The sequence below is a fragment of the Anolis sagrei genome, chromosome 5 (assembly GCF_037176765.1).
Source record: "Anolis sagrei isolate rAnoSag1 chromosome 5, rAnoSag1.mat, whole genome shotgun sequence".
NCBI lineage: Eukaryota > Metazoa > Chordata > Lepidosauria > Squamata > Dactyloidae > Anolis > Anolis sagrei.
Genome location: NC_090025.1, coordinates 166,036,259 through 166,059,725, shown reverse-complemented (window position 1 = coordinate 166,059,725; position 23,467 = coordinate 166,036,259). Strand labels below are relative to the sequence as shown.

General features: G+C 39.5%; 2 protein-coding genes across 2 annotated transcripts in view; both read right to left on the bottom strand.

Moving 5' to 3' along the window:
• Positions 1–7,876, bottom strand: part of TMPRSS6 (transmembrane serine protease 6) — a 39,170-nt gene extending 31,294 nt beyond the window's left edge. Inside the window, exons 1-5 of the mRNA XM_060776992.2 lie at positions 7,781–7,876; positions 4,284–4,440; positions 3,578–3,723; positions 2,286–2,353; positions 1,252–1,436 (exon numbers count right to left, since the gene is read on the bottom strand). Coding sequence (XP_060632975.2) covers positions 1,252–1,436; positions 2,286–2,353; positions 3,578–3,723; positions 4,284–4,440; positions 7,781–7,840 — 616 coding nt within the window. The 5' untranslated portion in view covers positions 7,841–7,876. The remainder of the gene's footprint in view (positions 1–1,251; positions 1,437–2,285; positions 2,354–3,577; positions 3,724–4,283; positions 4,441–7,780) is intronic.
• A 5,427-nt stretch (positions 7,877–13,303) lies between these two features.
• Positions 13,304–23,467, bottom strand: part of IL2RB (interleukin 2 receptor subunit beta) — a 28,300-nt gene continuing 18,136 nt past the window's right edge. Inside the window, exons 7-10 of the mRNA XM_060779714.2 lie at positions 22,918–23,089; positions 21,718–21,814; positions 19,492–19,576; positions 13,304–18,129 (exon numbers count right to left, since the gene is read on the bottom strand). Coding sequence (XP_060635697.2) covers positions 17,344–18,129; positions 19,492–19,576; positions 21,718–21,814; positions 22,918–23,089 — 1,140 coding nt within the window. The 3' untranslated portion in view covers positions 13,304–17,343. The remainder of the gene's footprint in view (positions 18,130–19,491; positions 19,577–21,717; positions 21,815–22,917; positions 23,090–23,467) is intronic.

Below are 23,467 nucleotides of genomic sequence, written 5' to 3'. Positions count from 1 at the left end.
GTTAAGCAGATCTGAGAGAAAACTGATCACAGAACAGTATTAGATCTAGACCAATGTTTCTCAACCTTCCTAAAGCCAAGATCCCTTAATACAGTTCCTCATGTTGAGGTGACCCCAACCATAAAACAATTTCTGTTGAGACTTCATAACTGTAATTTTGCTACTGTTCTGAATCATCATGCAAATATCAAATATGCAGGATGTATTTTTATTCACTGGACCGAATTTGGCACAAATACCCAATACGCCCAAATTTGAATACTGGTGGGGTTGGGGAAGGGGTTGATTTTGTCGTTTGGGAATTGTAGTTGCTTGGATTTATAGTTCACCTACAGTCAAAGAGCATTCTGAATGCCACCAACAATGGAACTGAACCCTACTTGGCACATAGATTCCCATGAACAACAGAAAATACTGGGTTTGGTGGGCATTGACCTTGAGTTTGGGAGTTGTAGTTCACCTACATCCAGAGAGCACTGTGGACTCAAACAATGATAGATCTGGACCAAACTTGGCTAGAAACCTCAATATGCCCAAATGTGAACACTGGTGGAGTTTGGGGGAAATAGACTTTGACATTTGGGAGTTGTGGTTACTGGGATTTATAGTTCACCTACAAAGAGCATTCTGAACCCCACCAACAATGGAACTGGGCCAAACTTCCTACATAGAACCCTTATGACCAACAGAAAATACTATGTTTTCTGATGGTCTTTGGAGACCCCTTTGACACCTCCCTTGTGACCCCACCCTCCGGCTCCCAACCCCCAGGTTGAGAAACACTGGTCTAGACAATCCTCTTCATGTACTTTCATACACTTACTTTTTCTTCACTCGTAGATGTAATTCACAAACTCTGTGATATATAATGGCATCTCATCCATTTCTCTTTCTTCCCTAATTTGAGTTTCCCCTAATATGAGTTTTCCAGTCACTACCAGTGGAACATAGCAGCATTCTGGACAAAAGTTAGCCAACCTGTACTATTTTGGCAGCTGATCTGATTGTATGTCTATGGTGGCTTGGAGCGGAGCCTTTAGGCTGGCCTGTCATGCTGCAGGCAAATGGAGAAATATTTCCATAAAAGAGTAATGGATATGTTCTTATGCAAGACCATAAGACGTATTAACCAGTATAATATTGTAACCAGTATAATATTGCTATAACGCCTTTATAGAGTTTTAATCTTTGGATGTTGCACCACACCTCTAGTTTGAAAATACAAAGTGCACGGATGTGGTCAGTACTTACCTAGCAAAACCAAGGATTTGGGATCAACCTGGTATTCAGTCTGAAAGGACATGTGACTTGTTTTATTGAAGGTAGTGAGAAGTTCTGCATCAAGTTTGGCTTTCACTTTCTCTGCAGTCATCTCATCACGCTGGTTTGTTGGGACTCGAAGAGCAAACCAGAAGAAGCAGGTGAGGGATCCCTCCCTAACAGTGAGATAATGAACATGTTTACCATTTCATCTCCCCTTTTCCATATGTCTTATGTCACTACTACTTGATCAAACTAAAATATTTCTAATTACAGTATAAGACATAATACCCAAAAATCATGGACACGGGGAAATATAGAGGCTTTATCTAACCTTTTAGATGAAAACATTACAGTTTCTAAACCTGATAGGATGAGCACTCTTCAGGTTTGCAGGATTTATCTTTCTTTGTTTTTTAAAATAGAAAACCAAAATCCACCAACAAGATAGGCAGTTGCAAAAAAAAAAAAATGGCCCAAAGGGTATGAAACCAGATGCATAATGGTTCTGGGTGCAGTCAATTGCTTCTTTCATTCTATGATCTACACACACTGGGATAGCTTACATATACAGAAGGGGGATTTATAAGTGCGATATTATGGACCAGAATTTTATACAAAACTTTAAAATCAACAAGCAGAGGTCTACAAAGTTTGGATAATGGGTATCTTTTCTATTTTACAAGTGAAGAATGATATGATCAACAAGTAAGCGATTGGCAAAAGGTCCAGCATTCTAGAGAGATTTTTTTTTTAAAAAATCAGATTTATTCACAAACCCTTGAAGATTTATTTCAAACCAAAGAGAGGTCTTCCAGTATATCCTAGCCTGCCTTTTGTCCATCTCTGGTCTAAGGCAGCCTTCCCTAATATGGTGTCTTTCACATGTGTTGGGCCAACTCCAGTCAGTCGGACTAGCACCCAGCCAGTATGGCCATGATGAAGGGGACTATAATTTAATATATCTAGGAAGGACATTGATCTAGAAAGTCGGCCTCCAAAGAGGCTCATAATAATTCACTCACCCAAAGGCATAAACAGCACTAGAATTGTAGTAAGGAGACAGATCTGTGGCATGAATAAGGTCTTTGAGCTGCAAATGAAAGATTTTCAAATAATAACAGGCAATAGTATTATTACACAGTAATATTTTCTCTGATTATACAAAAACTAGATACAGATAAGAACTACTTCTACCTTATTCCTTATTGCTCCTACTTCACATTATCATGGCCTGTTATGCAGAAATTTACCACTAAAATTCAACTGTTATGAGCAAGGATGTGCATGGCATTGCCTGCTTAATGCCTGCCTTTTTGCACATCCAAGGAGTCCTGGGTTATGTTAACTATGATTCTTTACATAAGCCACAATTTGCATAAAATGCTGCTGAGACAGCCATGCTGTTTTTGTTGTTTCTGTTCTTCCCTTTTTTTCAACTGGGAAACTATCCAGGGGAAAGCCACTGTTGCAGATTTAGACATCACACTTATGATTTAAGCAAGCCAGAGTCTGTAAGGCAACAACTTGAACACTGTGTTGTTGAATGCTTTCATGGCCCGAATCACTGGATTGCTGTGAGTTTTCCAGGCTGTATGACCATGTTCCAGAAGCATTCTCTCCTGACGTTTTTCCCCACATCTCTGGCAGGCAACTTCAGAGATTGTGAGGTCTCAGACCTCAAAACTCGGAGGATGTCTGTCATAAATGTGGGCAAATGTCAGGAGATAATGCTTCTGGAACATGGTCATACAGCCCGGAAAACTCACAGTAATCCAGTGATTCCAGCCATGAAAGCCTCCAACATGGTCATACATAGTCAACACAACTTGAATGTTATTAGAAGCTATGTTACTGTAACTAGTTACTTTTGGGGCAACAAGGATACAGAAAGCCACTCTTCAAAAGCAATATAATGATCAAAATAACCGTATGATTGCTTCGGAACAGTTACCATAGATGGGTTTCTTTTCAGAGCAGAGACTAGAAAACTTTCTCTGGTTGGACTACAGTTCCCACATGACCTTAAAGCAGAACTTGGAAAACTTGTAGTTTTCTACTTGCTCAAAACAGATAATTTTTAGCTGGAGAAAGTGCTTGCTCTAATAACCTCTGATGGATTGTTAAAGTCCCATGCTTTATGACATCAGCAGAACATGCCCCATTTGAAATGTATAGGAGGTATCTCAGATTTTGGCCCTGATATTGTAGGATATGGGGTACTTCTAACTCAAGCACTGGAGGAGCTGTCAAGCCTATAGCCCCTTGCTAACTAAGCTGTCTACTACCCTTTGCTGCTCATAAAGCTGTGTCCCACCATTTTCTGTGTCTTTCTTGTCTCTGCCCAGAAGGCTCTGGATTCCATCCATCCATGATCCAGGGAATATTGCCGGTTGAGAATCCTCAGACTGCCAGAATAGAAATGTAGGGGACTTGACTCAAGAAGATGCCGGGGTCTGTAATCTGTCACAAGAAGGCATCAAGCAATTTTAGATTTATGGACAAAATATGCTATTTATATTGCTCAGAGAATAATAAATGGTCTGAGGAAGGTCACATATTTACATCCTTGATTATGAATGTAAAATGTGTACGGGCATTTTCTTGTCCTTCACAAGCAATTGTGTCTCAACAGATTGAGACAACTTTTTGGAAAAAAGCAAACAATAGCTGTGAGATTTTTCACATTTGCACATGATGAAAATGGCAATGTTTTGCACAAAATAGTGTCTTTGGTTCAGGTGTATATGCAAAAACTTTTAAAAAAATACCACATTTCCCCACAAAAGTTCCATTAAAAATCCTAAAATTTAAATGAAGTATGTTTAAATGCACAAAGAAGTCATGTAATCTTTTACCTCAGATAGAAAACTTAAAGAAATGTTATGGTATGCACAAATGAAATATTAGTATCACCAGCCTTTGGTATGTATATGTGTGTGCTGAACACATTCTCACATTATGTTGCATTATTCAATGGCAATGAACACAGATCAAAAGAACAATAAAAAGGCATGTATTACCTAAGAAGTACCAAGTTATGGCACCTGCTCCACCCAACAGTACAAAGACTATCCAAAGTGGGAGGCAACGCTGGCAGTTTCGAAAGTGGTTCTTTCGTTTCTCTTGAGGAAATTCCACTGCATCCTTTTCCTTTTCCTCTCCCTCCATCATGGATATCTTACCAAACAATAAAGCAAGGTTCAGACCATTATCAACAACCAAGGGCTTATCTCAGCAGAGAGGGACCTACAATCTTTGGCCCTACTCCTTCAAAGCTCCATTGAATTTGTGGAGATCTGTAGACAAGTCCCACATCCCTAAAGAAGGTTGTCCCCAAATCCTTTCCCTGGAGACTAGACCTGTTTCAGACATTAAGTGTCCAAGAAATCAGGTAGTTAGAATGCCAGAGATTATGAGCAGTTAATTGAATCCATATCACTTGCAGGTTATCTAACAAGCTGAAGTGGAAAACAAGAGGGTGGTTGTCAGCCAGTCCAGGAGTAGTTATAATCAAGCCAATAGCCCATATACATGAGGCAAACAAGGGATAAATGGACTTGTAGAAAGTTTAAGGTCAAGAAAACTTGAATCCTGAAGAGCATCGTGATATCTATCACCCAGATAAGATAGTTATGAAAATGAAGAGAGATGTTGGGGAACTTTTGAGAGATGTATGATGAGCTGTCTCCAAAACACCAGGTACTTAGTTAGGTCCACTTCTCCTCTTTAATCGTTGCTGGGATTGATGGGACTTCTATCTATCTTTTAATAATTTACAATGGGGTAGTGGAATGCCAATAGAGTCCTTAGCATCTGCAATCGCTTGCTGGGGAGCAGAACCTCACATTATCTCAGACTCCAGTTCTCCAGATGGAGAGACCACTATCACCATGGGGTGCACATTCCTGAACATTGGACTTTTCAGTGCTGAATAACCTGACTCCCAACAACTATTTCCAATCATTATTTGCTCTTGTTCAAGGAGGGGAAGTGAGCTTGGTCAAATTTTGGCTATCTGTAAACATGAGAAGAAAGTGCTTTACTCCCAGCTTCCCTGAAAGGGGAAGAAGAAGGAGAAGTAATACTGAGTGTGCCAGTCTTTGCAAATGCCACATGACCCTCAGTTGGGACAGAGCTCAATCAGTACCTCCAGGCCATCTTACAGCACTTCATGTCTCCTAATGTTTCTTCACTTGGAAAAAAATTCATCTAGTGTTTTGTCCAAAGACCTGATGACATCTGTGTACCTGGCCACACCCCTGACATCATCTGGTCTGTGAAGGAGAATTGACCTCTCCATCTGATTAAGGTTTCTTATTGATCTTATGTGGTGATAACTAGGATAACTATGTAGAAAGATGCACACACTCGGAAGCTAGATAAGTTAATTACGAGGAAACATTTTGCAACCACATATAAAGACAAGATTACAATCCTTTCTACCTCACATACAAAACTAATAACACTGGTGGTGAATCTGATCAGAACAAGTGATGACAGTTTCTTGCACTGCATCTGAGGGCCAGAGGTCAGGTTGTGTGGGTCACAGCTATGTTCTACAGCATCTCACTGCTCAATATCGATCATCAGAGGCAGATGCTTCACTCTTTTTCACAGTGCCCTACTACAACCAAAGGGCAAGCCCATGAGGTGCTGGGGGGGGGGGGCAGTGGAAGCCTCCCATGAAGAAGGCTAGCTTTGGTTGAGGTTGGTTGGCTTCACCAGCCTCAATCACATGTCATGGGGCAGAGTTGAGCCTATTTAGGGGTGGGGGATTAACCTAACTCACACTGTTTTGGCTGGGTTTGATAATTGGCTCAAGGTGAGTCATTTAAATAGATGGTCATAGCATGTAAAAGGTTACATACCCCTGGTAAGCATCATGGCACCCACCTTTGTGAATGAAGGGTGGACTTCCATAACAATAAGTTTTGAGGCTCAGGGGGCTGCAAATGGGGTTCCCCCTTGGGGATGGAATGAGAGCTTCTCATTCTTATTGAGGGTTGTGAGGAAGCATCCTTAAGATGACTTTTCACTTAAGATTGGCTGAGGTGTACAGACAAAGGATTTGGGGGTAGCCCTCAGGATCTTAGTGCTAGTACAAGGACAGTCCTTGGAGGTGGTCAAATCAAGGGACACCTGGCTGAAGGACATTTCCCTCAGATGGCTGACATCAAATGGTATCTCTTACAAATTCTTTTCCCTGACAGGTTTACTCAGTTTACAGGTTCACATAGAAGTCCTAACAAATAAATAAATAGGTCGAGAAATTGCCTTCTAGCTCCATGTTTTGTCTCTGGTCTATTTATTTCATGGTAGGAATTCAAAAGGCTGGCAATATCCCTAGAAGACAAACTAGTGCCATGATCTGTATTTCTGTGGGAGTCAGTGGCACGGACCATAGCCAAATATGCTCCACTGCAAACATACACTTGCAAAATCTATGCAATTCTTTTGAACAGTTTGATACCAATTGTATGCAACATTTCAAATGAATTATCCATTAGAATAAAAACTTAACATTTCAGGGCATATGATTAAATGTTTATTTGGAACTGTATTAAAAGAAAAGTGCATGTGAAAAAAATTACAAGAAAGTTATTTTATATTGGAATTTCTTTAACTGAAATGATTATAATATTCATTCTAAAGCAAAACACAGACAATATGGTTGATCTGGCAAGGCCTCTGCAAGCTTGGCCTTGGACCAAAAGAATTCAATGATCTGGAGAAACAGGAAGCTAACATAAATCAGCAATTTTCTGTTCTCCCTTCTCTTGTTCTCTTTTCTTTTGAATAAACAGCCAAGTGAACCAGAAATGTTCCAAATCAGACAATTTTGTAGCTTTTCCTAGTGCAGAGTTAAGACCTCCTTGTTACTTTTAGTGGTAAGAAGGTGAGAATAAGGATCATAAGAGGAATCTGTCTATATGTATATGGTATATGAAACCAAACTATAAACTCACTGCTGAATCAGCAAGTTATCCCTTGCTTTGTATTTTTATAGCTACTTGCAAGCAAAATGTAGGGACATCTATTTTGCTGTTCCAGTTAATAACTAGTGCTTTTCACAGAACAAAAGATGGTTTATCTATACTTCCACATCCATATGAAAATATTTGAGGTTACCAAATAGGTGAACTGCCTAAGACAGCAGATGCAACAGTTCAATTGTGGCAACCTTTTGCTTTTTCATCTCAAATTCCCATCTCCATTCCTTTCTTTTGAAATATAGATCTCTGTGTTATGCACAACTTGTCCTACAGCCTTAACTATTGGCTGCCTTTCCCAATTTTAGCATCAAAGCATATTTTATGAGACAGTCAATCCACTTGGCTTCTGTGTTGAGAAGGGAGGGGTTGCCATCTTGTCTTGCATTTCAGGCCAAACAATGTTTTGGTCTAGCCTTGACTTTGGTCTAGATCCATCCAAATGCTAGTATCAGCCCCCAAATGTTCATCTTTGCTAAAAGAGAAATGCCAATACAGTTCTACTTCACAATCACACAAAGACGTACCTTTCGAAGGCTTCTGTTGCTGTGGTGGCCTGGAGTGCTCTCATCCAAAATCTGACACATGCATGTCCATATGTAAATAATGACTGGAGAGGTAGTATTTACTTTAGCTCAAGGTCTTCCTTGCAAGCGCTTATCCAATGGTCTGTTCTCTTTCTTTTTTGTCCTTTGCCCTGCATGGAGAACTGTGCTTATTGGGGGCGGGAGGAATCCTGTCATTTGCTGTCTAGCAAAATGTTCTGTCTCACTTGGTAGCTACATAATGTGGATGGTCTTGTCCAATGCAAAAGCCTATTACGTCCCTGTGGAAATATTGCAGCAATTATCTGTGTTAAATATGGAAGCCACAGTAACCTACAAAATAGAGGAGCACCAGCAATAAGGTGGGATAACTATTGAGGACAGTTTGGAAGAGAACACTCTGCTGGATGGGTGATATAGCAGAGACGAGACAGGATAGTACACTGCTTGCCTCCAGTCTCCTTCTCCCTCTGGTTTTCCCCTCCAGAGTGATGTTCACGAGTTGCCCAGCAACTTTTCCCTGTCTTAGTTACACCTGTTGGTTTCAAGGGGATAATATCAAAATGAGACTGGATGAAGGAAATAAATAAAATATAATCTAGAACTGGTAACATATGTACTTTCATATTAAGGATACCTTCTTCTTTGTTGCCTTTTAACAGTGGTGTAAAAACTGAGTGATCATCTAGAACAGGTTGGAGCTTTCTTCCCACTTTGGGAAGAGTTCTTATTTGGAGTAAGGTATAAAAATCCTGAGAGAATGCATAGGAGCCTGCAAGAGTAAAGATGCCAAGAATTTGAACTAGAACAAAATAATGTCATGCCAATATTAAGGATGCTGGCACTATATTCCAGATTTGATTTTTCTGTTAACAGCAACTCTGAAGCCTCCTGCATTCTAAATATTTAAAACCAATGGCTTAGAGAATACTTTCAACAAGAGAGGGAAGGCATTATTGTCTATTAAAAAGTCTTATCTGTCTTTGGATAGAGGACGGAGCTCCTCGCAGTGTGGCAACCTCCTCCGGATTCCCACCGGAACCTATCTAGACATATCAGTTAAAAGAAAATAGAAAAGTTTTTTTTTCCCCACCATAACTCCAAAATTCTGCAACCAGGATTGTTGTGCTAGCTGCAGGATTCTGGAAGTTATATCCTCCTAATGAAAAATATTCCCTTGGTCCATGTTAGATTCTGAAAAGTCCTCATTTTGCATGCAGGAGGGATGAATTAAAAGTGACTCCAGACATTGCCATAACTCGTTTTTCATCACCATGGTATCCAAGTGTCTGAATAATACAAGCCACAGCAGGCCAAAATTAGACCCTGTTGGAGTGGAATGGCACCCGCCTGATGGAGTTGGTTTTGGTTCTTGACAACCATGTTTCCATAGTAATACTGGTGAATCACTTCATATACCACAAATGAAGGGCACTAGCTAGAATACTAAGGTATTGCTGAATGGCAATGCTGTACCACTCCTACTCATTGTGCTGCATCCGTCCTCTCATATGAATAAAATTGGCCCTGCCTGGGACTGTGACTCAAGTACAATTCACCAACATGAGAAGCAGATTTTGGTTGGAAAAATATTGAACCCTGTACCACCTCATTCATTGTGCAGCACACTCAATCCCTTGGGAGCTTTATGAATCAAATGACAGTCCTTTGTCCCAGGACCAGGACCCTTAAATGTAATGTGTATTATTTTAGAGGCCCTGTGGAATGGATGACACCATGATGCTCCCAAGATTTTGAGGCAGAGGTTCACCCCCATCCCTCCCTCAATACAAGCAAAGAAGGAGCCAAATACTTTAGAGCTGGATTTCCCTGAAAATAATTTTATGAACTTCCAGCAAGCACATTAGTGGGGAATTATGGGGATCATAATCCAAGAGGTAAATTTCTCAAATTTTGTGTTTGGCAGTAATACATTTTATTTACCACCACTGCCATTATTCTGTTACTTCATTCATATTGGATTTTTGTGTGTGTCAGGAGTGACTTGAGGAACCGCAAGTTGCTTCTGGTGTGAGAGAATTGGCCATTTGCAATGACTTTGCACAGGGGACGCCTGGATGTTTTGATGTTTTACCATCCTGTGGCAGGTTTCTCTCATGTCTCCGCATACTGCCCTCTCCCCAGATGTTGGATGAAGACAAAGGACCCCACAAATGACTGATGGGGTAGATGCCTGAGATCATCTGTTGGGGAACTGCCCCAGTTCACAGACTGCTCAGTTGAAAAGTTCAGTGAACAAGAATCAGAAACAGTTCTTCTTGACTGAGGTTTTTCCAGAACTTCTAGCAATGTCCATCTGAGGCCTTTATCACAGATATCACCAAACCAGGAAAATGTTGCAACCTGTGCCAGCATTAGCTGCCTGCTACTCAGCTCCCCTTATGTGAAACTGCTCCAGTGAAGCAGTGGCATTCAAAGTGGTTCATATTAGAAAAGCAAGAAAGCAGAGAGAGTAAATGGTGATATTTCTACTTAGGTCATTTGTTCATATTCTAGAGCAAATGCACCGTGCATAATTTCTGTGACCTCAAGCAATGCATCCAAAGAATATAAATTTGCTGCAAGCAATTTGGTTGATTGGCACCCTGCCCTTCTTCATATGATCCCAGGTGGCCAACACTCTCTGTAGCTATTGCCAAGGAGAGGACAGATTCCTGCAGCTGTTACTCTTTGTCATTGGCCATCAAATATAATTGAGTTTCAAACCTATTCATCTTTCGTGGCTCCAAATCAAAAGATTTGGAAAGTTATTGTTTTATGAAGAAGATAAAAGAGTCCTGAATCATTTCTTTTGACCAGATTAAATGTGCAGTACAGACATAATAAACTTCCTGAAATGGTGGAGTGGGAAAGCTAGGAATGTTAATATTTGACTATTTAATCTTCACAGGTGAGAGTTAATAATTTTCAGTTGCTGCAAAAAGGAAAACGTCTCTGCAGTTCTCACCCCGTATTCACATAGCAAACTACATTCCACTATGTTAAAAAGTCTATAGGTAAATACACAATTGGAACAAATGGAACTGGGATATGTCAAATAGAATCACAACAGTAAAGACGATGATTTTACCCAAGTTTTTATTCTTGTTCCAAGTTTATCTTACAGCATCACAAACAAAATAATAAAGAAATGAGACAACTCGATTGACTATTGGGTAGTAGGGGCTAATAAAAGTAGAATCATCAATTTGATATTCTAATCTTTGGAAGAAAACAGAGAATGTAGAGCCCCTGACTTAAAGAATTATTTTGAGGCCTGCCAATTAATGAAAGTACTCAGATTAGATCTCAAGGAGTCTAAAAATGGGCCAGAATTGAGAAAACAATAAACGGGTTGGATCATTGCTTTTGTTTAAAGGATGAGGTGGATAATAAATTATTAAATAAATCAAAGAGTTGGAATGTTGGAAAAATGGCAGAGTAAATTCCCAATAAATAAAATAGAAAAGCTTCCAATAGGTATACTAGATAACAAAAGTGAACAGATATATAGCAAAGTGATCAAAATATGAAACAAAGTGGAACAAGGACGATTGAAGACCTCCTAAATTCAGACGGAACAATTAAAGATTAGGAGGCGTTAAAAGAAATGTCAACAAATAACTGGCTTTTTTGGAAAGGAATGAAAGAGAGGATTTTGTTGTTGTTGTTTATTCTTCAGTCACTTTCGACTCTTTGTAACCTCATGAACCAGCCCACGGTAGAGCTCCCTGTTGGCCGTGGCCACTCCCAGCTCATTCAAGGTCAAGTCAGTCACTTCAAGGATACCTTCCATCCATCTTACCGTTGGTCGGCTCCTCTTCCTTTTCATTCCATTTCCCCCAGAGAACAGAGGATTATAGAATGGAAAAGAAAGCCCAGAAGCAGATTTAGACATTTTTAAAATGGAAAACAGAGAAAGATAAAAGTTTGGTGGGTTTAATATATAGGAAAATAGTAGAAAAACAATATAATTTGAAACAAACAGTTATCGAGGTATGGAAAGAGGAACTTAATAGTAATGAGAAGGACACTGAACATTGGATCCAAAGAATAGAAGTTAAAGGTAGCCATAAAGAATGTAAAATATATGATAGAAGCTGCCCAAGCATTGGTCACCCTGGGCTGGAAAGAGCAAAAGAAAAAAGAAAAAAAGAAAAGGAAATAAACATGTCAATTGAACTATAGATTCCATTGCACTCTATAGCCCAGGCATGGGCAAACTTTGGCCCTCCAGGTGTTTTGGACTCCAACTCCCACAATTCCTAACAGTTGGTAGGCTGTTAGGAATTATGGGAATTATGTCAAAGTTTGCCCATGCCTGCTATAGCCCATTGTTCAAGGCACCACATGCACCGCTATACTGTTGGTCCCAGTTGTGCAATGATCCTGGAGATGTATCTACATCTCTGCTTCCCCCCTGGGAAGAGTGGGGTTATAATTCACTTTTACATTATTGTTATTATGATGGTATAAATTCCCAACAGAATGCCAGCTGGCATTTTAAACATAGTTCTGGATTATTTTATATTTTTATAAGAATCAGTGCAAGTTTCTTTATGCTAGGATATTATTTTTCACAACAATAATGTAACCCTTAAAATCCTAAAAATGCAATTGCAAGTGGAATATAATAGTGATGGGCTTCTTTGGTTGGAAGGATAAAAATGCAATGTGCTTTTCCTTTGCTTATGGTAAGCTTATTATGTAGCAGTGGTATGAACCTGGAAAAAATTGTCAGATAGTTGAAGTCCACTCTTTCCGTTGTTTGCCTAAGGGAAATCATCAGATAATTAACAGCAAGGATGGATGACCTCAGTGCACAAGAATAGATACAGATCTGCATCTGTGCCTGAAATCAAAGCCAAATCATTTGTCCTGAAGACATAAATATTCAATTAACGTTTGTCATGCTCCTTCCCTTCTTTGAGGTAAACATGCCAGTGCCGTAATAATGCCATAATAATGCCAGGCAGACGCACCCTATTGCAGCGATGTACAGCAGAAGTATAATAGTTTGGTGTAATAATATTTCATGCTCCAAACATAGCAGTATTTGTAAAATTCTCTCAAACAGTTTCAGATTTATATTTATTTTTCCTGTGTTTTTTTTCTTGAAGTATCTGTATCTATAAAAATGTATGTTTTCTCAGGTAATGAAAAGTGTTTCAGATTTGTTTTTATGTCAGGAGTAACTTGAAAAACTGCAAGCTGTTTCTGGTGTAAGAGAATTGGCCATCGTCAAGGACGATGGCCAGGGGACGCCTGGATGTTTTATCATCCTGTGGGAGGCTTCTCTCATGTCCCTGCATGGGAAGCTGGAGCTGACAGATGGGAGCTCACTCTGCTCCCCACATTCAAACTGCTGACATTTTGGTCAGCAGTCCTGCCAGCACAAGGTGTTTTAGATTGTTAGCCCCTTCAGAGAGCCAGTCCACTTATGCACTCATTGTAAAACACAATTAACATGAATGAAACCACATGAAGACTGAATAAAAATCATAGTTATGTTTTTATTCATTTGCATCTATTGTAAAACCAAGACAAATTGCTTGCCAGTAAGAGATCCTTGCTATGTAAAACATGTCTGATGAAAGAGTATACTGTACACTGAATTTCACCATGGAAAATGCTACAACAGAAGAAAGTGGACTTTGTCCTGAATATATAGTAGCAGACCATGAAATATTTCCTGTGTTTGCACCATCTCTTCAGTACAGGGCCTCACTTTCGTTTTGTGTTTGTTAGTCTAACCACAATTATTTCCTATACTCCTTGTTCTAGCAAAAACAGGAAATGAATGTAAATTGTTAAAATTCTAATTGAATTAAGCAGATAATAAATAAGTGTATGTACAGGTTTTCATTTGTTTGCATTGGTTGACCTTCTTTTAAATAGAAGACGATATGGCCTGGTATCATTTTGCAGGTTGAGTAAATGCTAGAGGAACATGTGCCTAAAGAAGGCTTTTTTAAAAAGTAAAATTACATAAAATAGATAAAAATTGACCATTCCCCCACTTATATTCTATCTTTATTTTTAAATTTCACTAGTAGCAAGTGAAATTTGAAACAATACAAAAGGAGATTTTGCTGGTTGCAGTCATCTCTCCTGAGTCTTTGAAAGTTTCCTGCTTCTAGTGCAAAGTGATGGTTATAAACTGTCTCAGTCTTCTTCCTTGTGAAGCTTAAGCTGGTCAAAAGCTTCTGTTGTCTCTTGGACCTGTGGTATTTGGACACTGCTCAATGCAGGTGCTAAGGATGCCTGTTTTTTGCTTGGGCCTAGGGTTATCAGACAATTCCCAAGCCTCTATCTCTGTAGCTCTGTTGCAAAAAAAGAAAAGAAAAAGAAAACAAAAGAAAGAAAGAAATTAAGAAAGCGAAGAGTCCAGCAAAAGAGCTCTATACAGGCAAATGGAATAGCCCAACTAACACTGGTCTTTAGGGGTTTTTTTATGTTCCACCCAAAAACTAATACAAAGGAGGGTATCTACACTATTGGAAAACCTAAACAGGGGGGAACTAAAGCAGAGGAGATGAAAAGACAGAACCAAGACTTCACAGGAGCCATTCTGGCTTCTCTGGGCAGGGAGTTTCAGAGTTGAGAGTAGCCACCAAAAAGGCATCCTCTGTTGTTCCTATCAACCAAGTTTGAGATGGAGGTGGGACCGAGAGAAGGGGCTCTCCTGAAGATTTCAGGGCCCAAGTAGGTTCGTACAAGGGGATGCAAACAGCAAAATAGCCTGGATCTGAGCCATCTAGGGCTTTAGGTCATAACAAACACTGTGAATTGTGCCCGGAAACAGGCAGCCAGCCAGTGGAGTTGCTGTAATAGGGAGGTTGTCCACTCCTTGTAGCCAGCCCCAGTTATCAACTTGGCTGCAGTTCTTTGGATCAAGTGAAGTTTCTAAGCACTCTTCATAGGCAGCCCCACGTAGAGTGCATTACTGTAATTCAGATGGGATGCAACATAAGCACCTTAAGGCTGGATCGGGATTCTCAAGGAATGAGCACAATTGGAACACAAGTTTTAATTGTTAAAAAAAGGCCTTCCTGGCCACTGCTAACACCTGGGCATTCAGGTTCAGTGCTAAGTCCAGAAGGATCTCCAAACTGCAGACTTATGTTTTCAGGGGGACTGTAACCCCATCTTGCACAGACTGGATTCCCTGATCTGCCTTCTGACTGACCACGAGCACCTCTGTCTTGTCTGGATTCAGTTTCAATTTGTTTGTCCTCATCCAGTCCATTTCTGATGATAGGCACTGGTTTAGGGTCAAGATAGCTTCCTTGGCTTTAAGTGGGAAATAGTAGTAGAGTAGGGTGTCATCTGCATACAGGTGGCATCAAACTCCATAACTCCAGATGACCTCTCCCAAACGTTTCATGTATATGTTAAACAGCATGGGAGAGAAAACAGAAACCTGAGGAACCCCAAAGGACAATGGCCTAGTTAATGTGTTTCTTTTCTGTCAAGAAAATGGAATGAGAGATTCTTGGTTCCTGAAATTTTCACATGCCAACGTGAAATTTAGATTTCACATTGGCATGGATAGGCTTTAATTTATATACAGAGATAAAAATTAGGTTATTATGATGTATCATGTATGTATTGTTATATAATTATGTGCTGTCCTTTTAATTTTAAGCTTATGTTTCTATTTATTATTAGGATGTTGAAGTTTCCGAAGAAATATATTGAAATATATACACTGAAACATGTTACACTTTTTCCAAAGTAAAAACAGCATCCACTGAGCACTTGGAGACACGTCTCCCTTTTCCACCTGTGAATTACAAAATAAACTTGTCAAGTGAATCCATCACATCATCCATTAAAGACAACAGCAAGCTCCGCATAGTAGCCATAGTTGTTAAATATCTCCTTATGATCACACTAACTTTCTTTAGCTTGCTCCCCAAGAAGCTCAAAATGGAGAGACTCCAGTTCAGTTGCTGATAATGTTCTCTGTAGTCAGGTGATGATCCCAAATTCAAGTCCTGGCATCTTCATTGCATTGTTCCCAAGTGTAGGATGCCTCCTTAGAAAAAAGGCTTATTGAACTCCATCGTCTTCACTCTCAATCAGTATCTACAGGATTTCCATCTCAAAAAGAGACTTCAGAAATGACAAATCAATACAACATTTTGAAAAATTATAGAAATGAAATGGTCAGGACTGATGCAGAGAGCTGGATCACTAGGGAACAATATGGCTTTGAACTTTAAAGGTGTTAAATCCTATCTGCCAAATAGGTCCTGCACCTTGGAGAGTCAGTGAAACACAGGGCGCTTCCACACTACAATTAACACATGCTGAAGCGAGTTTAAAAAACCCACTTTGGTGCGCATTTAAGTCCCCATCCCCAAAAACTGGGCTTTCCTCGTGGGCTACATGCCATCTCAATAAGTACTGGGATGGCACCCAGACAACCCCCCCCCCAAAAAAAACCTACCCTAAAACCTTTTAAAAAATTACTGAACTGCCATTAAGGTGGTCCTAGAATCCTTCTGGCATGTATAAATGATGCGCCAGGAGACAGGGAAGAGGCCAGGAGAAAAATCACTCCTTGCCTCCATCTCCTGGCACATCATTATTATGTGCCAGAAGGACTTCAAGATCACATTAATGGCAGCATGGTAAGTTTTAAAATATTTTAGGTAGTTCTTGGGGCGTGGGGGACGCTATCTCACACCTTTGGGTTCTAGATGGCAAATGGGGACTCACGCCGAGTAGTTCCAGTTGGTCTTGGATGTACCAAGGGGTGAGTCCCCAGAGGCCCAATACCCCATTAGATCTGGACCTTTCAGGAAGACCTGGATGTAATGGGGTATCTAACTAATTCAGAATAAAGCACGGAAGTCCTGCTTTGTTCCAAATTAGTTTGCTTTTATCTGAGGCATTGCTGGGACACCTCAGGTAAAAGCGCAACAGGCCCCGCACTTTTGGGCCTGTCTGGAAGGGCCCTCAGAGCACATTGAAATGGGAGCCATCAGCTCTACTGTAAAGAATCAGCCAGTCATCAGTCCAGCCCAAATGGGCATATACAACAGGAAAGAATAAGTTCTAACACCCATTAGTAAAGCTGCATCAGAAGGGGAAATGATGAATACAGAATCCAGTGTCATGACCCACTTAGTAACTATTTTGCCATGACTTCATTACAGGAACAAAGTTTGGTCGTCTAAGTGAATGCTTAGCAGTACTCTACCTGGACTCCTCTTGTGTTTATTTTAAAAATCCATACTTTCTTTCCTTCATCAACTAAGTTAAAGCAGCTTACAAAAAAAAAAAAAAAAAGGCAATGATCGCTTTTGGCAACTAAGCTATTATTTTTCTCTTCCAACATATTGTGCTCTGTTTCTGTCTCTTACTTATCTGTACATTTGAAGATGTGCTTTACATGACTGAAATTCACTGCACTGGGGCTATAATTCTGTTGGTGCATTATGCCCACATAACAGCAAGGGAAGGAAGATTACACCTATAGCTGTGGAAATCAGGCATTGGGGATCTGATAGAATTTGTCTGTCTCTTTGAAAAATTCAAACAGAGTGATGGCTATAATGGCTCTGAAGATCCCGCAAGGACAGATAGCTTTCTGAGGTTGTGGAGAATTGTCTGTGGGATGCTGCTTTGCTGGGTACATTGGCTTGGCTTTGATTCTGAATAATGGACTGGAGAAAGGCAGAACTATCATCTTCAATAGAGCTGGTGGGAAGGTCCACATTTTGGATCACTTCAGTGCCATTATTACATCTATCATTTTTTTCTGGGAGACTTGAAGAAACCATGGAAAATTTTCCTAGACTCTTGGGGAGCGGAATAGCATTTTGGTTACTATCCTCTTCTACACTTGATTCTGTGGAGATGGTCTCCAATGATGAAAAATCTCCTGATCCACCCTCACCTTTCTGGGTTGAGCTTTTTGCTTCTTGTAGGAAAGATTTGTTCTCATGGGTTGCCATAATATTGTAGGCAGGTGACAGCTGGCTGTTGTCAACAGTTTCATGGAGCACTTTATAGGAGCAGGAGTCAACATCCTCACTGCTACTGCCTCCTTGAGCAAGGGGGTCATAGGTGAAGTACACCTTGCAGGGCTGAATTTCAAAGGAGTTGACATGTTGGAAGAAGAAATAGCCACCATTGGAAAAACAGCTGGATGAAGAATAACCACTGGTCTCTGGTGTGTTTACATTTGTGCTGTATTCCTTGCGAGTGAAGGGAGAAGACTCTTGGCTTCCCTTTTGCATTATCTCAAGCACAGAGACCTCTGGATGTGCAGTAGTAATGTGGAAAGCAGCCATGGATGTTGCAGGGGACAACCACTTCTGTTGGTTTGGAGGGGGCAGAAAATAAAGGAAGGAGGCATTGATATTCAAAACAATTGTCATGCATGCTTCAAAATGACAACAGTAATAACAACAATGGAGAAACCTAGGAACAATTTCCATTTCTACAGTAAATGGGAACCTAACATTTTTGTATCTTATTCCAAAACAAAAGTAATGATGAAGCACCCAGGAGCCCAGGGTTAATTTTATACCCAACTATAGACTTCAGTTTAAAAAAATCACAAAGTAGTTGGAAGTATACTACTTTTCCAAACCTCTGTGGGCGTTCAAGGGCAAAATGTATAACAAGGCATCATTTATTTTGCTTTAGCAGAGAATCATTGCCACTGGAATTTCCAATGAGTAACAATTTTCAATTTGTGACCAGAACAAAATCAAATGGAAGTAGGATCTGAAAGAACTGGGAAGGCTCTACAGATCATAACAATGGCCCCAAAGGCCTCTTATGATCCATGTGCTGTTTTGTACTCTGCCATATTGAGAAAAATGTTCCCAGTGCTATTTTCCATATAATCCCCTCTTTTTTGAGATTCTTTAAAGGCTGGAACCTAAAGATCTTTCAAAAATCTATTTTTATGTATTGTTCCTGGTTAAAATAGTATTGGGGCAGAAGTTCTGAAAATGTATCACATAAACTTATGCTATGATTTCCATACACACCAAACTCTTATGCCATTGTATTCTTCTGGGTTGCTTGATGTGTATTTCTCAAAAGAGACAAGCTCAGTAAAGAGCCAACTGGTTCTTTATTAGCTGGCTTGCTCCAGTCTTTGGATCAAAGGTATTATAGGAGGAATTGATTTGGAAATGTATTCCTTTTGGACAGCTGATTTCCCAAGCCAGCCTACTATAGTATCTTGGAACCAAGGATTGAATAGAGCTAGAAATTAAAAGCAAAACCAAAAACAGGTAGCTTTGGACAGATTTACATGCAAAACTAATGCAGACAATCCATCCTAGCTGTAGAACAGGCATGAGCAAAATGCATCCCTTTAGATTCTAACAAATGGCAACTTCCTCAGTAGGTCTTATGTTGTAGTTTGGCCATCCCTGCTATAGAATACTTTAAGGACATAATACATATGATCTGTGATATTTGTAGACATTAATATATGCTCAATATACACATTTTGATTGCATTTTTCATGAGTATTTTGGCACACACATTTCTCTAATAACTACATTTTTATACACAGTTACTAAGAAGAAAACTGTACCACAGAATTTGAAGAATAGATTCTGAACAAGAACTGTTTGGGAAGTGAATGTTAGGTTGGCTTGCTGAAAAATGCAGACCAAGCACATTCTCTAGCTCTCGTAATACCCAAAACTGCATACCTGGATGTCTCCTCCATGGACAGCATTGAGAGATGGGAAGAATTCATCTGGATTTGGTAACTGGATCTTCAATGTCTTCTTCAAGCTATAGCATATATAGCAAAAGAGAGAACACAGAGTGAATATAGATTTGAATAGCCAAGCAGAACAACTAAGGGAGGGTAATCAATTTGTTATATGAATGCTGTTTAAGTTTGGAGTATTTATTCCCAGAACTTTTCCTCACATTTCCCATTTTTTGTTTTGTTTTGTGAAAAAAAGCTTTAATTTTCTCCCTCATTCTTGGGACACATTACATTTTTTTAAAGCCAGATAAAGGATAAATGGATGTGGGCTAGGGGAACCTAGCAGTGCCTTTAAGACTGACTTATTTTATTGCAAGCTTTCAATTTTTCAAATGCACTGATGGCACAATTTGAAACCAGAGATGTACAAGTTGAGTATCTATTTCCTGAAATGTTTGGGACTAGAAGTGTTTTGGTTTGGGGATATATATATATATATATATATATATATATAGAGAGAGAGAGAGAGAGAGAATCCCCAACCCCCCCCCCCCCTATATATATGGATTTTGGAATGCTTGTATTTGCAAATATATGCATAATGGAGATGGGGCACAAAGTCTAAATGTGAAATTCATTTATGCTTCACTGTAGAGATATAGCCTGCATATCGTTTTTAAAAAATATTTTAATAGATGTGTGCATGAAACAAAGCTTGCGTACACTGAACCATCAGTAAGCTAAGGTGTCACTATCTCAACCATACATCTGGATGATTTTTAAGTTTGAAGTATTTCAGATTTCAGAATTCTGGATAAGGGATAATCAACCTATATGAGCAGTTACATAGTTTTAGGGGTAAGTATGTAATAAGTTGCAGAAAGATAAAATTTGTGACACTGGCTGTAAATCTTCAAACAGTTGTGTAAGGTGATATTGTTCAGTCAGCCTGATTCCGAATCTCGGACATTAAAAAATGAGAGAAGCATAGCAACAGTGAATGGTGCTTTTCAGTTTGTTCTATTACTATGAGGATTTTGTGTGTATGGTGTGGTTTTCTTTGCTTATAGGCATATATTGAGATGCATTTGGTAACTTACACCAGTGCATTAAGCACATCTGGGAGAGGTGAGACAAAAAAGAATCTGGTTTCTATTACCAGAGAAAAGAGTCAGGCAACTTTCAAGCAGATGCCAGAGCAGTTTTGTATTTTTGACAGATATTCTTTCTGTGCTGTCATTTCTACATTGCTTGTGGTCATTTTACCTCTACATCAGCCCTTCACAGGCTACCTACATCAGTTTATTTATCTTGGCCTGAAGGAAAAAGGCCATAATATTCTGCAGTCTTTCATACTGTTCATGTTGCAAAAAATAGGGAAAAATGTGTCAGGCCTTTTGGATGGATTTTAATCACAATCTTGGGAGCATAGAAAACTTCCTACCAAATATCTGAGTTCTAAGAGAAGTTCTGCCTGTCCTTTGATCTTAAAAAAAAGTTTTTTTAAACCGTTAACAAGAGGGACACTCCAGGTGTTCCTTTATAGGAAAAGTTACAAAAGAAAGTTATTTTTGAAATGAAAGGTCATGCAAGGGAGTAGGGAAGAGAAATGCAGCACAGTACTTATTCTGTCACAATCAAAGGAAACACATACAATGAAAGAGCTGGCATTAGTAGGAACAAAATGTAAGGACATACCATTCTCACACCACCACCCGAAAGAGAGTGTAAAAGGGAGACTTGGAGGACCAGACCCCCTTTGTGATTTTTGTCTTAAATCTCAGAAAGACAAGGGAATAGAGTTGGTAACAAGATTGCAACTTTTCAGCCTGAATCTACACATGCAGCAGAGTGAGAAAATAAAATAGATGGCACAACTGCACTTGGTAGATGCCATTTTTTGAATGCTCCTGTAACTGATGGCCCAGGCTGGAGGAAATTCCTACGAGTGGAAAACTACCCTTCAGTGGTGGCCTGTCAGGAGTCTTATACCTAAGAGATGACATGGTGTAATAATAATTCTCTATAGAAGGGAAGGAGAGCATGTAGTTCTCTGGACATGCTGGACTTCAGCTCCCAGAAACTCTCACCATTGGCCATATTAGCCAAGGCTTTTGAGTGTCACAGTCCAAAAACTTTGGAGGGCCAAAGGCTAAAAACCATTGATCTAAAAGATGCATGCTAAGTGGAGGATGAAAGCATGATTTCAGCTCTCTTTTACCATTTTAACAGTGTAGATTTGACCAACACGGCAATGCTGATGCAGACAATGACTAGACTTCCAACAAGAAGAACTGGAAGGAGAATGTTTGGAGATTCTGTTTCAAGAATAACCAGAAAGGAAAAAAAACAGAAATTAGCAATTAATGGAAAACAGATATTTCCCAGTCCCATCTGATCCCTTGAATGGATTTAAAAATGCCCAACACCATGCAAATTAATGTTAAGAGGGGAAGACATTTTATATGAAGTGATGAAGTACATTTTGTACCCCTATCCTCTTTCTTCTACCTACTACTACTACTACTACTACTACTACAGCTTTTTCAGTCTTCTCTTCTTCTCAGATAGTTGCTCAGAGCAGGACATGACATTATCCCCAAGGCTGAGAGTATTTGTCCAAAGTCACTTAGGCCCCATTTACACTGCCATATAAAATCTGGATTATCTTCTTTTAACTAGATTACATGGCAGTGTAGTCTAATGTAACCCAGTTCAAAGCAGATAATCTGGATTCTATATGGCAGAGTAGATGTGGTCCTAGCAAGCTTCATGGTCAAGCAGAAACTTAAACCATGGCTCCTACTTGGCTCCTTAATGTTGAAATGTTTTTAGCAGGTGTTTTAATGTAAATGTTTTTATTTGCTGGATGTATTGTATGGCACCAAATTGTGCCTTTATGTGCGCTGCTCTGAGTCCACTTTCTGGTTGAGAAGGGTGGGATATAACTATAGCAAATAAATAATAAATAAGTATTTTTTTTCATCTGACACTAGAAAATGTTACTGGTTAGGAAAAAGCAGTTGAATTTCCTTCTGCATCCAATTAACAGATAATGCAAACCTTGCATGTGTGTTTCAAGAACAGAAGAGGTACTTGCCATAGCAGGCATAAAGGCTAGATCTACACTGCCCCATAGCCTAGGATCTGATCCCAGATTATCAACTTTGAACTGGATTATATGATTATACACTGACAGATAATCTGGGATGAGAAGATAAACTGGGATCACATGGGGGATATAGGACAGCGTAGATCCAGCCAAAGTCAATGTAATCCAGTATTTTGTTTTACCAAGTGGTGAGGCTAGTAAAAGCAACACATTCCATTCCATACCATTTGGAATCCAAAGCTGAACTCACTTCTGTCATGGCATTAACCCCAGTCACAGACCACACAAGTCTTCTTCTACGTATCCTACCTGTAGGTTTGGTCTTCCATGTTGTTGATATGCTCCAGGGGCTCCAAATACTCTCGTAAATATCATATTTTCGAACTTTTGCACGAATAGCTGCCTCGTACACTGTGTCAGGAGAAAGATTCTCAATTTTTACCAATTTCTGATCTTGATTGATTGAAAGGATTCTGCCATCCTGCAACATGGAGTCAAAATAGGGAATTATTCCAGGGTTGTGTGTAGTCATCATTTACAAAATGTTTGTCCAATTGCTGTCTACCAGGTCTTGTAAACAGACCATATTGAAGTCTACTACAATCAAGTACCTCCTGGATGAGTTAGATTACAATAGGATGGGCTTCTCCAGACTTAAATTGTACCCCAAAGTTTCTCCTGGTGACTATTTTTTGTCCCTTAACTGATTTTTCAACTTTTGGGAGGTTTCAAAAGTAAATGTTCTAAAATGGGTGTATGTCTAACTAAATTCTCAACATTCCTGAGAGTAAAAAAAAAAAAAAAGAAGGCAGAAAAGAAAGAGTATAACTGAATATCTTCTCAGTAGTTACTATTAATT